General features: G+C 40.3%; 1 protein-coding gene across 1 annotated transcript in view; it reads left to right on the forward strand.

Moving 5' to 3' along the window:
- cd109 (CD109 molecule) overlaps positions 1-14,665 on the forward strand; it is a 29,848-nt gene extending 15,183 nt beyond the window's left edge. The window contains 14 exon segments of the mRNA XM_044169242.1: positions 1,164-1,382; positions 2,543-2,684; positions 5,956-6,132; positions 7,002-7,083; positions 7,189-7,244; positions 7,247-7,416; positions 8,255-8,426; positions 9,517-9,707; positions 10,470-10,625; positions 11,349-11,414; positions 12,426-12,562; positions 13,448-13,604; positions 13,703-13,805; positions 14,008-14,665. Of these exon segments, the coding sequence (XP_044025177.1) occupies positions 1,164-1,382; positions 2,543-2,684; positions 5,956-6,132; positions 7,002-7,083; positions 7,189-7,244; positions 7,247-7,416; positions 8,255-8,426; positions 9,517-9,707; positions 10,470-10,625; positions 11,349-11,414; positions 12,426-12,562; positions 13,448-13,604; positions 13,703-13,805; positions 14,008-14,207 (2,028 nt within the window). The 3' untranslated portion in view covers positions 14,208-14,665.
- The last annotated feature ends 745 nt before the right edge of the window (positions 14,666-15,410 follow it).

The following is a 15,410-nucleotide window of genomic DNA, read 5'->3' on the forward strand; positions in this document are numbered from 1 at the left end:
GGCCCGCATCCCTCCGCCTGCGCAGGCGGAGGTAGTGTTTGGAAATGCTTAAAGTGATGCTCCACTTAAAATCTAACGTCTCGGTATCACACAGTCCTCCTGCAGACTTGAACGGTGGCTGTTTTTGGTTGGGAACAAAACACAGAGCTGTACAAATACACTTTATAACTTTATATACTGTAGTTCCTGAGTTCATCTAAAACTGACCCAGAATCTGAAAGTGAACTGATTCTGACTACCGAATGTTTTATCAGGTTTCTGCGTGCGTAATCTTTCGCTTCAGCTTTACGTTAGCAGAACATCTCTGTGACTGGATGTTTCTTACTGAAATGGCCCTTGCGAGTCGTAGTTGACTTCTCTCCTTCAGTTTTTATGTAAACAAGTCGTGCCTTCAACTTTTGATCAAAAAACTGATATTTTCTAATGCAGTTTTTCATCTTCTGTACTGATGATTGGAGGGTTTCAAGTCCATCCAAGGCTCGAAGAGCGTCAGCTGTCACTCACCTAACATTGCATGTAGGTAGCAAATGAACAGGACTTTTACTTCCAGGACCCCAGACCCCCTAAATAACTCCCATGTCGCAACTCTGTAGTGAAGTTTTCAAGGTGGAAAAAAGTATCAAAATGTCCATAAAACTTCTCAAACTACTCCTTAAGCTCTGGTCACACCACAAAATGGCACTGCAATTCTTTCACCCTTCCTTGTGAAATAAGTGGTGCTGGAAGCTTAGTGGATATTGACTACTTAGGGAACTAAGTGGTAAGCTACTGTGGCTGGCGAGCTAACTAGTAACATGCTAGTTCTAGTCAGCCAAGCTTGCTCTGGTGTTTTGCAAGCTAGGATGCTCGGCCACTAACTTAACACAGGACAAGCAAGAGCTGTGTTTGTACTGAGTGATTGACTGCAAACCATAGGTCACTTTGAAGAAATGATGTTGATGTTGGCCTACTCAGACTACAAGATATATCTGCTGTAAATCAGTCTGCTGAGTCTGACAGCGTGATGTGTGGTTCTCTTTAAATCCTACAACACAAAACAGCTTCATAAAAGAACTCATAGAACCCTTTGGGTTACAATAACACACTTCTTTTCTTTCCTCCCACACTCTTTGTATTGTCTGTTTAATGTGATCTGGGTGGATTCATCCTGCCTTTGTTGTCAGGTCATGGTGACTGTTGCAGAGAGTGAGACCTTCGAGTTTGTCTTCCCGGACAATGAGGAGCTCTCCATGCCCAGTGTTCGTCAGGTGTCTGTGGGGAGTCAAAGCGGAGCGTCCGTCCTCATTCCCATCAGCCCGCTGGTCCTCGGAGAGATCCCCATCTCTGTGAAAGCCATGTCGTCCGTGGCATCCGACTTCGTCCGCACGACGGTGCTCGTCAAGGTGGGAAAGTCACCCAGGGAGGTTTAAATAATGTGTTTGCAAAGGAGGAGTCCCAAAATTAGACAAATGAGAGCAATTTAGGTACATGTGGTGGTATAACACAGTAAATAGCACACAAAAAACATGAAGGATAGGTACATTTTCAAAGATATACTCCATGGTTTTGTTACAGCTTACCCAAATCCCAAAACCTTGTCTTATTTATGTGTTATTTTGGTAACACTTTACTTGAACACCTCCTATTTAGCATTCATAATCAGTATATAAACATTTAATAAATGTTTATAACACACTATAATGTATTTGTGAGCAGATATAAGTATTTATTAATGTATTTGTTAACAACTATAACTGCTCTGTTGGGCACCCACAGGTGGAGGCTTCTCAAGAGGTGTATCACCAGATAATAAATGACAATGTAGTAAAACACAGTTGTAATAATATAAAATGTGACTTCAGGTCAAGAGTCAACACCTCGAATGTCAATAGTTCATTAAAGCATCATAACCAATAAATAACCCAGGCAACTACGTATTTAGAGAATGCTTTGCAGCCTCTTTCCACATTAAGGAGAATGGGGGATATAAACATGTGTCACTTGGATTTCCAAAACAACATGCAAGGAGGGTTTTACAACCGAGCATTATAGCTCATTTTGCTCGTGAAAAACAGGGTCATTGATATGTCAACTGACGGCAAGATAAACCAATTGTTTCATGCGCACGCCTCATTTAAATAGTGGATGAAATGCCGGCGTTCCACTGGGACTGATCAAAGTTTTACTGAAACTACGTTTTGATACAAGATACTAAGTATTTGCCAAAATGACAATACTACTTCTACAATACTTTTACAGGATCTACCATATCATATTCAGAACTAGTGAAGTGAGAAGTCAGAGGTTAAGCATCTTGCTCAACAAAACCGTGAGATTGTCAGATTGTGCTTATCAGAGCGTCTGTCAACCTGCTGCAGCTCCAAAACAAACACAAAGTGCTTCAGACAGGAAACTCTTCTAATGTAACCGACCTTCATCTGCTGCTCCACTGCAACCCAAGAAATCTTGATCATGTTTTACAGCTCTGCCTTTGCCAGAAATATTACTCACCAGGTTTGTTTGTGTGATGTGTGTCCATTTTTCACGGCTGTCGATTCTGCAGGCCGAAGGACTGGAGCAGTCATTCTCTGCCTCGGTGCTGTTTGAGGTTTCTCCCTTGCAGTCGAGCCTTTCCAGAGACATCACGTTCACCTTCCCGGCAGATGTTGTGGAGGGCAGCGAGAGAGTTTCAGTGACGGCTGTCGGTATGTAAACACACCGAACGAAAAACCCCGAGTCATGACCTGCCGAGAAACAAAGACAGATTCAGGCTCAAATCACCTGACTCAGGCTGATTCAACAGAGTACCAGTGATTCCTAACTAACAATAGGATTTATTATATAAACCCAAAACATAATCCAAGGTTCAGCTTATTTATCCACTGGGTCATTAAGCTACTGGCTCTTGTACAACTTGTACCTGTCACATTTTTAATTAAATATATCTAAAATGAAAACTGTGTACATACAGTTTGACTTTAATCTAGATTTTGGCCTGAAAGCAGTGACTGCCAAAAAAAAAGTCTAAATTTATTGTCATCTGCACAGGAATCTATGCAATCGAAATTCTTGTACCAAGGCATTATTAATGTAAAACACTACAAATCCAAAAATAAACGTCAGCATGCTAACATGCTCTCAATGGCAATGCTAACATGTCAGTGTTTAGCAGGTATAATGTTTACCATGTTCACAATCTTAGTTTAGCGTGTTAGCATGCTAATATTTGCTAATTAGCACTAAATACACAGTTGAGGCTGATGGGAATGTCATTACTTATCAGGTATTTGGTCATAAACCAAAGTATTAGATAAATTAAAATTTTGCCTGATGATGGTGAAAGTTGAAAAGTCAGAGGATCACTAAAGTTATTACAATTCATCCAGAGCAGAACATGAATGTGTGTATCAAAGTTCATGGCAGTCCATCCAGCCTCATGGTGACGCTAGAAGAAAAATGAGAGGATCACCAAACTTGGTAGGATCGATCCTCTGGGGATCATGAATGTTTGTAGAAAACTTTCATTGACATCCATCGAGCCACGTCGTTTGCATGGCTAAAAATATCCAATAAATAAAAGTATATGAAATAAATAAAAACCAGTGAAAACCTGAGACAAGCTTCAATGTGCTCAATTACTTTATGTTAAGTAAATTAAAATAATAAAATTAAAGGTACCATGGACCCTCAGGGATTTTTAGATCAAGGTAGCATTGATGGCAAGTTTCTGTCTCATGGAATTTTTCATTATTTTAGAAAGTAAACAAGAGTTTAAGAGAATTAATGTATTCTCCTTATGCACTAATAACTTCTGTAGATTATTTTAAGGTGGTTTGACATTAATTTAGAAGAGATAAATATGAATGTGATAATACTGACACATGTTTGACATTTGATACAACTGAGATGCGACCAGATCAGAATCAGCGATGGCAACAATAAAATGAAACCACTTGCAGTTAATAGATACAGATTCAGTTTACTGTCCTGACATCACATGTCTGTCACACATCGGACTCGCATGTGTTAGACGACGTGGATTATAATAAGCAGAGGTAGTTTCTTCATGTTTCGTGGAACACACATGTTCAAACAGCAAGCTGTGCAGGAAGTTAAAGTGTTGCTTTTCCATGTAACAAGGTGCAGACGTTCAACATACAACACACACGTGCAACACAAGCTGCAGGTCACATGTTCCTGCATACTCAGGTGTTGAACATACAAGATATTATAACAACAGTGAGAATCAGCATTGTAGTGATGGCAAAGGTTAAGTGTTGTGTCAGCAGCTGGTCGTAGTCCGTCATGTGATCAGTGGAAACGTGACTTCACACTCATTAGATCTGACTTTTGTCAGCAATAGAGCAGTGACATCAACTCAGAGCTCAACTTTGCCTTGTGCTGCGAAGGTGGCAGGTGACATTTCAGAACACATCCAATCAGATGACAGCTGCTACCTGATGAACATACTGGTGTAAAAAAAAAAGATGGAGGAAAAGCTACATGACATCTGTTTTCAAGCATCAAACAATCATAAAAACTGAAAATGCATCAGTAAGACAAGGTCCAGCGTGCACCGATCACTGGAGAAACACTACTTTCATTGTGCTAACTAGATTAGAGCTCACACACACGATGTCAGATTTTACCTGCAAACATGCAAAAATACTGCAGCAGAGGCGATGTGGCCTCACCAGATGTTTTTAAATTTTTAGACATTTGACATTTTGATAAGCCTCTGAAATGCCATGACAAACACGCCAAGGACTTTTCTAATGAGAAAAAAATGACTCAGCAAGGCTCCAGGCATTGTTTCAAATATTTAGCGGCCAGACATCTAGCCTCAGCTTTTACCAATTTCCACCAAAAATAAACAGATTTTTCAAAGAAGTCGATCAGTTTGAACTGATTTTCACCCAGATTTAATGTCCTGACGCATCAGAAAGTTATTTCTCCTGCAGCAAGAACACAGAAACTGGCATAGTTTACCGTAAATTAGGTCCTCCAGCAATGGGCACAGCTCAGAAAATGCTTGTGGTAAGAGAAACTGAAGAGAAAACAGGGAGAAAACAAAACAAATGAGCTGCTGACCTTTTTAAAGAGTAACTTACCAAGCTGAAAATAAGTGTTTCACTGTGCTGTGTTTCCCCTCTGACCAAACCCAACATCACTGCTGCACCTGTAACCACACCCAACAGTGATGTAACAGTGTACTGGCACACCGCTACATCACTGCAGCAAGGTGTTAGTTGGAGGTCAGCAAAAACAAGGTTTTTAGCTGTTGTTAAGTTGTTCTTGAAAGTAAATTAAAAACTAAGAATAAACATAGGTGTTGCCCCCCATTGATGTTTTCATTATCCAAGTTTAACTAAGATTTTTGTAATTTAGATCTATTTATTTATTTATTTATTTATTTGTTTTAAGAACCAAAAATAATGAGCTGTAAGCATATTGGCCCAAGTGTGACCTCCTAAACAAACTGGAGACTTGCTAACTGTTAGAGGTACTGAATATACTGTATGGTTTCCAATAACATCAGTAGCCCAAAAAAACATTCATTTGTAAAAGAAATGCAACTCTTGTGAACAGAATTAGCCTGAAGACATCAACAGCTTGATAAGATCTTTATTGGAATAAATGAAACTGTACAAAGACTTGGGGATGAATCTGAGATCATCAGACTTGACCTGCCTGACAGAAGTCGGCGACAGAGCTGCTGTTTCCCATCGAGGCTAACGTTGCTCTTATTACTCATCTGTCATTGCTGTGGCTCACTGACTCCGCCCACTGAGGTTTAATTCAACCAATGGGATTATTTCTGCCTCCAGAGCATCTCGGCCGAATCAAAATGTTTGCATCACTAATCTGCTGCGACAGTGAAACATCTTTTCGGTCGGCTCAGTAAACAGTAAACATAACTCGGCTCCCTGGTGTTACTCATCATGTCTGATTTGTCTGGTTTCCATGGTGATAAAGGTGACATCCTCGGTCCGTCCATCAGCGGCCTGGACTCCCTGATCCAGATGCCTCATGGTTGCGGGGAACAGAACATGATCAACTTTGCCCCAAACATCTACGTTGTCCAGTATTTGAGCGCTACGGGACAGGCTGACCCGGACACAACAGACCGAGCCACAGCCTACATGATGAAAGGTAAACCAAGGACGTGGATTATGTGTCATTAACATATTCATAACTGCTAACCAGCTGCCCAGAGCTGCAGTAAGGAATGTGTTAAGCCCTCCTTAGTTACTGTTTCTACGCCATCCTAGCACTGCACATATGCACGACAACAACAGATTTACCATCGAAATTTTCGGTCAATTTTGAGACTTTGATTTCAGACAGAGGTAGAAAAAAGAAGTGTCTCATTTCTTGTTCGGGCTTGTCACTTTTGCCAGCTGTAAATAAAACCGTCACTCGCAGATTTTACCAGTTAGCTAGCCAGCATTAACTCCATGAGTTGGTTAAAGAAGTATCCAGATAGCAATCCCACACTGTAAGAATACTTTGTTGGAAGTAAAAGTCCTCCTTTTAAAATTCTACTTGAGTAAAAGTACATCAGCAAAATGTACATAAAGTATCAATAGTAAAAATACTCAAAATGGCCTCTTTCAGAGTGTTAAACGCAATTGACCTTTCTGACTTTGGCACCCCCTAGTGGTAGTATCAAAAAAGACGCTGTGCAGGTGGTGAATGCTCGACTCAGTCAATGAAATGTGACTATATCAGTAGTTTTTTAAACGTGCAACTTTCAATCTTGTTTTTCTGCCAATAATGCCACTTTTTCTTCATGATGTGTCTCTTGTTTAAGGAGTTTTGCTGGACTGGCATCAAGAACACGAAGCTTGATTCTAAAAAAAAAATTGTTTGCTCCTACTGAGTAAAATAATCAGATTTTAAGACATATATTTGGTTATTTTTTGGGTTGTTTATCGTTTTGATTTGACTTCCTTATTCATGTTGCAAATACCCAGAAGATGACCTGACTGCTGTGTAATCTCTGGTGTCCTTCTCACCAGGTTATGAGCAAGAGCTGTCCTATCAGAGAGTAGACGGCTCCTTCAGTGCCTTCGGAGACCAGGACTCATCTGGAAGCACCTGGTACGTTATAAAGTAGTAAATACATGTAGCTTAAAACAAAAACTGAACACCTCGCGAACATGATGCTTCTCAGAAACACTGATGAAAGAAACTCCATCTCTGCAGGCTCTCTGCTTTCGTGTTGAGGTGTTTCCTGCAGGCGCGGCCGTTCATCAGCATCGACGCCACGTGCTGCAGGGAGTGGCGGCCTGGTTAGGAGCCCAGCAGGGGGCTGATGGGAGATTCGAGGAGCCCGGCCGGGTCATCCACACCGAGCTCCAGGGAGGCCTGGACGGCCCCGTCTCCCTCACAGCCTACGTCCTGATCGCGCTGCTGGAAGACAATGACATCAGGGTGAGAGTCAATAAATCAATCAAACTTTATTTGTACACTGTAGCACCTTTCATACAGGTCAGTGCAATTCAAAGTGCTTTACAGCTAACAATAAGACAGTACAAATATAAACAATACAACAAAATGAGACTAATGCACACGTGAATTAAAAATTTAATAATTAAACTAATAAAATAGATTACTTTGCAACAAATAAAATATAGCAAACCAAACAATCATGATATCACATCCAGATAAGTGATGTCAGAGGAGTCTGATGGCAGAAAATATTTCAGTAATCTAAAATATCATCAGTAAACATGACATTTTGCTGTAATTCCTTCAGAATTCAAATGCTAGAGTAACTTTCTATGGCCTCTTTTTCGTATGCATGCTCAATAATCATCAAACAACTGAGAAAACTATCTCAGAGGAGACACAGAGGCCAATTTGCTCACCCAGAATGCACTGCAGCTACAGGACAGATAGGGCTTTTGCATAAGGATTCATGCCCACTTTTCTCTAAAGAAGACAAATAGTTATTTTTGCACTCTCCAACCACATGTAGGAAAAAGTGCAATTGTTTGACGTGATTTTGGCTCTCGCGATGGATATCTGTTTTCCCCACAGGGATCAATAAAGTTTGATCTTAATGAGCAGTCTGTAAAAACATGAAGAGTGAAAGCTGGACACACTAATGTGGCCACAGATGGGATTTTTTAAAACATCCCAACAAGACAAACATTTTCAGGTCCAAAGATGTTGCCTCATCATGCTGCGTCTTTATGATCTGATCTCATAAATGCCATTGAGCTGAAGTGACTGATGACATGCTGCCGCCCTGTTCCCTGTCTGTCAGGCTCAGTATGGGAACCAGGTGTCTGCAGCCCTGATGTTCCTGGAGACCCGTCTGGCTCTCGGTGTCGCCAGTAACTACAGCCTCGGCCTGCTCACCTACGCCCTGGCTCTGGCTGGCAGCTCCAGCGCTAACATGGCACTCAGCAAGCTGACTGGACGAGCTGAGATGAGAGGTACGATGACAACTCTGTGTGTGGGTGGAGAACCCCAAAGAGATTTCTGCATAGTTTGAAATACTTCACCAAATTCATCATCTTGCTCCTTCATGGAGGACAGCAGTTGTAGTCACAGTTCACAACAACTGAGCAGTACCTAAGCCCCACCTCCCTTAGTTGCTGTTGCTACACCTGTCAATCTTTCCAATTCTTGCACGGCACCTACGCAGTTTACAATGACAACGGTGGCATTTACCATACAAATTCATAGTAATTTTTGAAACAATGAGTAGACAAAATGTAGGCTTCTTATTTCTAGCCAGTGATCAGTGATTTTGCTGAAACGACAACTGTCGTTAGCACATTTTAGCACCATAAATTAGTTGAAAACGCAGACTTTTTTAATGTTTCCAGCTGACAAGTTTTAAAACGAGAACCCTATAAAAAGGTCTGAAAGATTCACAACAAACATGATATCATGCTAAAAGTCTGAGGCTAAAGCTAACAGGTTCGAGGCTAAAGGTCATCATCCTCGTCAGCTAATTAAAATCAAAATCTGACTGTTATTTCGTTCGAATATAACCCTGTTTGGATGCTTAGTTTTCACTATACTTACTTACTAACAAGAAAGAAGGCTTTTAGGATGCAAACTAACTAAAGGAATTTGGCAGACGTGACCCTGTCTCTGGTAACGTTGGCTGGGATTGTTGGAGTGGAAACCCCAAATCCACCAAAGAGCAGGACATAGCTGCTAAAGTTAGCCTCCCCACACAGTGGGGAAATACTACACAGTGAACGTGCTTGTTGCTTTTTGTTTTTACGTAGCCCCAAAACCCAATGTAGATAGTTGTTGATGTGCTTTGTGGCCTCGGAAGTTACATAGTAAGCTAGTTAGCAAGACATGCTAACTTTGCATGAGGACAACATTGGGCAAGTTTTTTTAGTCTAAAGTACTCAGCTTTCTTTCTATATTTCTTGAATTCATTGAAGACATGGTCTGTCCCTGTTTTTAAATATTCTTCAACGAGGCCCTCTCTTTTATAATATACTAAATAAATCATATTTTCTAAAGATGCCTGTATGTGCTCTGACTCTCCTCTGTGAGTAGATGGTGTGCCGATGTGGTCTTCCCCAGACGGCGGCCTGTCGCTGTCGTGGCAGCCTCGCTCTGCAGACATTGAGATGGCGTCCTACTTGCTGCTCTCTCAACACAAACTGGGTCACATCGCAGAGGGTCTCAGCCTCATGAAGTGGCTCAGCCAACAGCGAAACCACAACGGAGGATTCGGAAGCACACAGGTGAGATACTAAAATTCAACAGAAACAAAAATAAATCAATGTAGTCTCGTAAGATTTTGCGTAACGAGCATGTAGATGTCAAAATAAATATGTACATTTCTCATAATCCTACAAAAGGATTATGTGACCACAGCATGAATTTATCCTTCAAGGCCTAACAACTGTTACATGTGCATCCTCGTGAGTGTGCTATTAGAACAAATGATACAAACATCAAAACAAAAAACTAAGGTCATTTACCTTTTAAAGGATTTAAGACTCAGTCTAAAGTTTCAGACAGTAAAAAAAAGATTTTTTGTTTCTGGTCAAACTGGATTCATGTAAGAGAAATTCCCATCTGTGTCACTTCAACAGAAAACTGGTTTGTGTCACATCAGAAGGAGACTGGCTGTCTGAGCATGTGGTAACTAAAGGATGATTAACCCCTTAGCAAGCATGGACACACACACATGCACAAACATGCAACACAGATGCTACAAGGAAACAAAAAACATCTAAATACCGTCAGTTGCTCCTAATACAGTACACTGAATAAAGCGCAGCAAGGTTTTTTCTCAGGCTTTGTCAGCCAGAAATTATTCTATTTGTCTACAGAAACAGATGCACAGACGTATGAACACACTCACAAAACAACTCTCACAACAGCAAATCAGCAGTGAATATCAAAGCAGAGGTCCATCAGCGGCTGAACTGTAACAGAGTATTGTGGAACAGATTGACAGATATGCTGCGTATGGTTCTGAATCTCGTTTCCTCTCTCAGGATACGGTCGTGGCTCTGCAGGCCTTGTCCAAGTTCGCAGCTCTTGGCGATTCTCACGACTTCGACCTCACCGTCAGAGTGAACACTGACGCTTCGACCACCGTCGCCTCCTTCTACATCCACCAGGACAACTACCTGCTTCACCAGAGCCAGCAGGTGCACTGACGCCATACACACGTCACGTGTTATGTTGTGCAGTTATGACTCAGCATCTGTTGATGATCAAAAACTGTCAATAACCAATGAGAGCTCAGGTCACAGAGCGGTGATGCAGATGTGTTAACGAGATGACACATTTTTAGTCCCGACATCAAAGAACATTCTGATGAATTAGCTGTTCTACGAGCTCGATCAGCAGTGGAGCTGAATCTGTTACGTTGTCCTGATTTTGGCACTACAAGAAACATAACGGGGTCATTAAAATCAAAAGGGTTCATTCTCTGGAGGGCGTAGCAATGTGGCTCAAAGATTATGACAGTGGTTCCCAAACTTTTCGCCTTGTGAGCCCTTAAAATGAAGCAGGGCTCTCACTTTCTCAAAAAGTCAAGTTCAAGCTAACATGTCATTCATTTGAATGAATTCAATGTATTTTCCCGTGTGGTGTCATGCAACTGCACTGAGTCTTGAGAATGTGGTGCGAATTTTATATCGAGGCTCCAGTTCTGTCATTATCCTGAAAGCGTTCTCGCCGAACACTGCCAATGGGACGCATATCCTCGCATGTAAATCTTGCTATCTTATCGGTGATGGCCTCTTTATGTGCTTCTGGCGAGGGTAATGAGGATGAGTGTGGCAAAAAGTAGGCAGTCAGACGAGGTTGTACAGTCGCTTCACTCGTTTCTGGTCAGCTGAAATTAGTCTCATCAGATTGTCTTTCAGATTGAACCAGAGGAGGAGCTGAACCTCCAGGTGACTGCAGAAGGTCGCGGACTCGCCCTGTTTCAGGTACCACGACAGAAATGTTCAAACTATCATGGCAACTGCTGTTGGCTACAGTATCGTATATCACTACTATAAGAGTGCCCACAGGCGTGATGCAATCATCATCGCATCTCCACAGCCACTACTTACGTTACATTAAGAAAAAAACGTGTTCTTGAGATTATGTCAAATCCAGATAAAACAACAAAACAAAATGAATGAGAACATAAAAAATCCAATATATAATACAGAGTAATGCCAAAGCAAAAGGTGAGACTGAAGGCTGGAGCAGAAACCGGAGGCAGGGCGGGGAGGGAGAGCGGCAGCGGACACACACAGAGTGATATTATTAATGTAATAGGAGATGGAGTGACATAATAAGACGCATCAAAGAATCCAGCTAAAGTCTTTGACTTTAAAGAGAGGTAGACACAGAGCAGGAGGCCCAGCAGCTCTGAGGTCAGCAGGTGGAGGCAAGATGGTGTTCATGTATCATGAGGTAAAAGCAGTAAAAAAAATGAGTTCAGTTGCAGCCTGTAGTGATATTACACTTATTTGGATATCAAGTTCAAATTCAGGTTTATCACAATATACACCTCCCGACATCTGCTTGCTTTCAGACTGAGGACATTTAATATGATTATTTCTCTTAATTATTTCTAAGAATGGGCTTTTAGTTTATTTTCTATTCATTTAGCTATTTTAGTTAAAGTTCATTCACATTTCTTTTCTCAACCACTACCTTCGTTATGGCTCGTGTGAATCCATTCTGTGCTCTTTAGTTTGTTTTGCATGCACCACATACGTCTGGGGAATAAATACTGCCGCAGTCTGCCCTGCAGTGACCTCTCACGTGATTTTCTTGTAATATCGCGATCATTTTATCCAGATTTCTCCAAGTGGAAATAATCTTGTAATCAGTACACCTGGTCTGAGATCACTTGTGCAGTTTGTGCACCCTCAGCATGATAGCACCAGTTAAACTGCTTGGGCCCCATGTTGAAAACAATCTCTCCACCTCTTCTTCTACCTCAGCTGAACGTGTTTTACAACATCAGGAATGAGGAGCTGATGAGGAGGAGGCGGGACGCCGGCGAGCACGAGGCCTTTCATCTGTACATCGAGCTGTTTGACACAGAAATAAACTCAGCACATCTGTACATCTGCAGCAGGTTGGCTGCTTTGTTCGCGTCAGCATGATGCAACTGTATCAGCAACATAACAATCAACAGCATGCGTATGATATCTGTCAAACTTTCACTACGCCTGTAAACAATAAAACATGATCAGTAAAGACGTAAGTCAAGAAGATAAACAATAAAATACCAGATGTGAATTTGCGAACAAGATTACATAGAAACAAAACAGAAACATTTTAAAATAAACTTTTTGAAAACAACACAACATTCACTTTTGAAATGATTTAAATGAATTATTATATGCTGATTTGAAGAAGAATCCACTTCAAATAAATTATGTTGTATAATGTATTTGCTCTTTACTCTGCTGGTATATTTGTGCAACATGTTTTAAATGTGTAATCATAGATTTTAAAAAAATATTTATCTAAAGTAGTATTTATATTATATATTTACATATATTTTAATAATGATTAATAATACATAACAAAACTATTTTCTGTTCATTTTAATGTAATTAAGTATATTTTATTATTGGGCACTTTATTATCAACAAAATTTTAATAAAAAATACAAAAATACAAATAAAAATACTAATATTTTTAAATTATATTGAAAAAAATAATAATTTGAAAGTTGCTATATGAATAAAGTCTGTATACAAATAAAGTTTGTACATATATACATATGATACTAATAACTTATTTAATAACATTAAATGAAATAATCCTTTTTTTTTAATTGTTATACAAATAAAGTTTTTTATAAAGAAGTAGTTATTGTATTTTTTATATCTTATTACTTTATTTTTAGATGAATACAGTCTATTTCTGCACGCGCGTGACAAAGATAAATTCTTGTTAATTCATTGTACCTGATAAATAAAATGTCTTCCTGTCGCTGTGTCGCCCTCTGCAGTCTGTCGGAGGGTCTGGGTCTGAATGCGACGGGCATGGCCATCATGGAGGTGGGTCTGCTGAGCGGCTTCAGCCTGCCATTGGACAGCATCCAGAACGACGAGGTCATAAAGAAAGTGGAGACGCAGCTGGGGAAAGTCATCCTGTACCTGGACTCTGTAAGCTTCACTGAAACATTCTGTATCATAGACACACTGTGCTGTGTCTGACAGTCTGACCTGAAAGACTAAAAGGTAAAATGTCAATGTGTTTCCAGGTGACGACAGAGGAGATGTGTCTACTGATTCCTCTGGTCATGGAGTATAAGGTCGCCAAAGTCCAGGAAGCAGCTGTTCTCATCTATGACTATTATGAACCAAGTAAGAGTGAAACTTAACATCATCATAGCATTTTCTTATCTACTTTTTATACTATTACCGCTCGTTTTCTGTAGTGAGAGGCGTATTTCTGTTGCTAGCGCCCCACTAACTGGTCAACAACTAGCCCCTGAACAAACATGATGTAAATGTAGGTAGGCTCATGTTGACCCTTTGACCTCTGACCTTTCACCGACCCTTGCAGGACGGAGGACTGTGAGGATGTATAAATCAGAGTGGAGGAGCAACTTGTCCACCTGCTCCTTCTGTGGTGAAGACTGCAGTCAGTGCAGCGCAAACTACCATTATGGCATCAGTGCTGCGTCACGCCGCAGCCAAAACTTCCTGCTGACCAGTTTGCCACCTGCTCTGCTCCTTCTCCTCATCATCATCTTCGGCGTATAAATAAGGTCCAACTAATGCTAGTTCAGCTTTGTAGATGTATAAATCTCTCAAGTTCACTTTTGTGGACGGATGTATTGTGTGTCTGATTTTTTTAAATGCATTGATTATAGTCACCATTAAAACATCATTTTAATGGTGTTTTACGTCTTTTAACTGTTTATATTCTGGCTGTTACAGTATGATGGTAGTATAGCTTGATGGTCAAAAAACTAAATTTAGTTTAGTGCCTCAGAATAAATGACAGATTCAGGAGAGAAACTGCTATAATGCTAAATAATGCTAAAGTGAACGTAATGAAGTTTTGAATTACCAACTATGAGCAGATTGGTTTTCTCAGCTAGCTGAGAGCTGGAAAAGGAAATATAAGCTTATAACTCCAATAAGTGATATTTTTCATTACATTTAAATAACTGGAGTGGTGTCAAATGGTATCTCGTAGTACTAAACCCACTGAGAATCAACACCAACTCTGCAGCTCTATAGAGCCTTTAGCCTCTTTTAGCTCCCAGTTTTGGTTTTATAGTACATTTACATTTTGGTTCAGTCTCAGCGCTCTCATCAGCCTCATTTCCAGCAGCAGCAGGCAGCTGTTTTCAGCAAACAAGCTCACTGTACACTACCTGCCCAGCAGCTAACAGCAGACAGACACAGTTAAAGACTAGCTGGTGAACATAGAGGAGCATTTAGCAGCTAAAGAGCCAGATATTTTTCTCAAAAGCTGGTGGAGACCAAACCAGAGCTAAAAAGTGTAATATAGTATAATATAATCATGTCGCTCTGCGTCTGCTTTGGTCTGGATACTGTTGGACCCTTCCATCCTGGGACTGGTTTATAGCAGAACAAATATTTTTTAGTTTGGGAAAGCTTTTAGAGCTTTTTTGTCATTCTGACCAGCTTAATAGGTTAAGTCACGCATTAAACTGCTGTTCTAAACTTGTAAAAACAAATACGAGAATAAAAAATATGAGCTTCGTAACCCATCGTGTTGTTTGCATTTAATTCTATAAAACTAGAATTATTCACTGTGTATGTGAACATAGCCACTAAATAATGACAGATAATGTTGAAGTAAATATTTTGTCTCATATGTTATTACATCATGCACTGTCATGTTTGTAAATTTAATTTGGAATTTCTTTTTTTAATTAAATGATTGAAGTCTAGACCGAGGCTTTTCTTCCAATGGATCATTGGAACATTTAT

The sequence above is a fragment of the Siniperca chuatsi genome, linkage group LG16 (genome assembly GCF_020085105.1).
Source record: "Siniperca chuatsi isolate FFG_IHB_CAS linkage group LG16, ASM2008510v1, whole genome shotgun sequence".
Classification (NCBI taxonomy): domain Eukaryota; kingdom Metazoa; phylum Chordata; class Actinopteri; order Centrarchiformes; family Sinipercidae; genus Siniperca; species Siniperca chuatsi.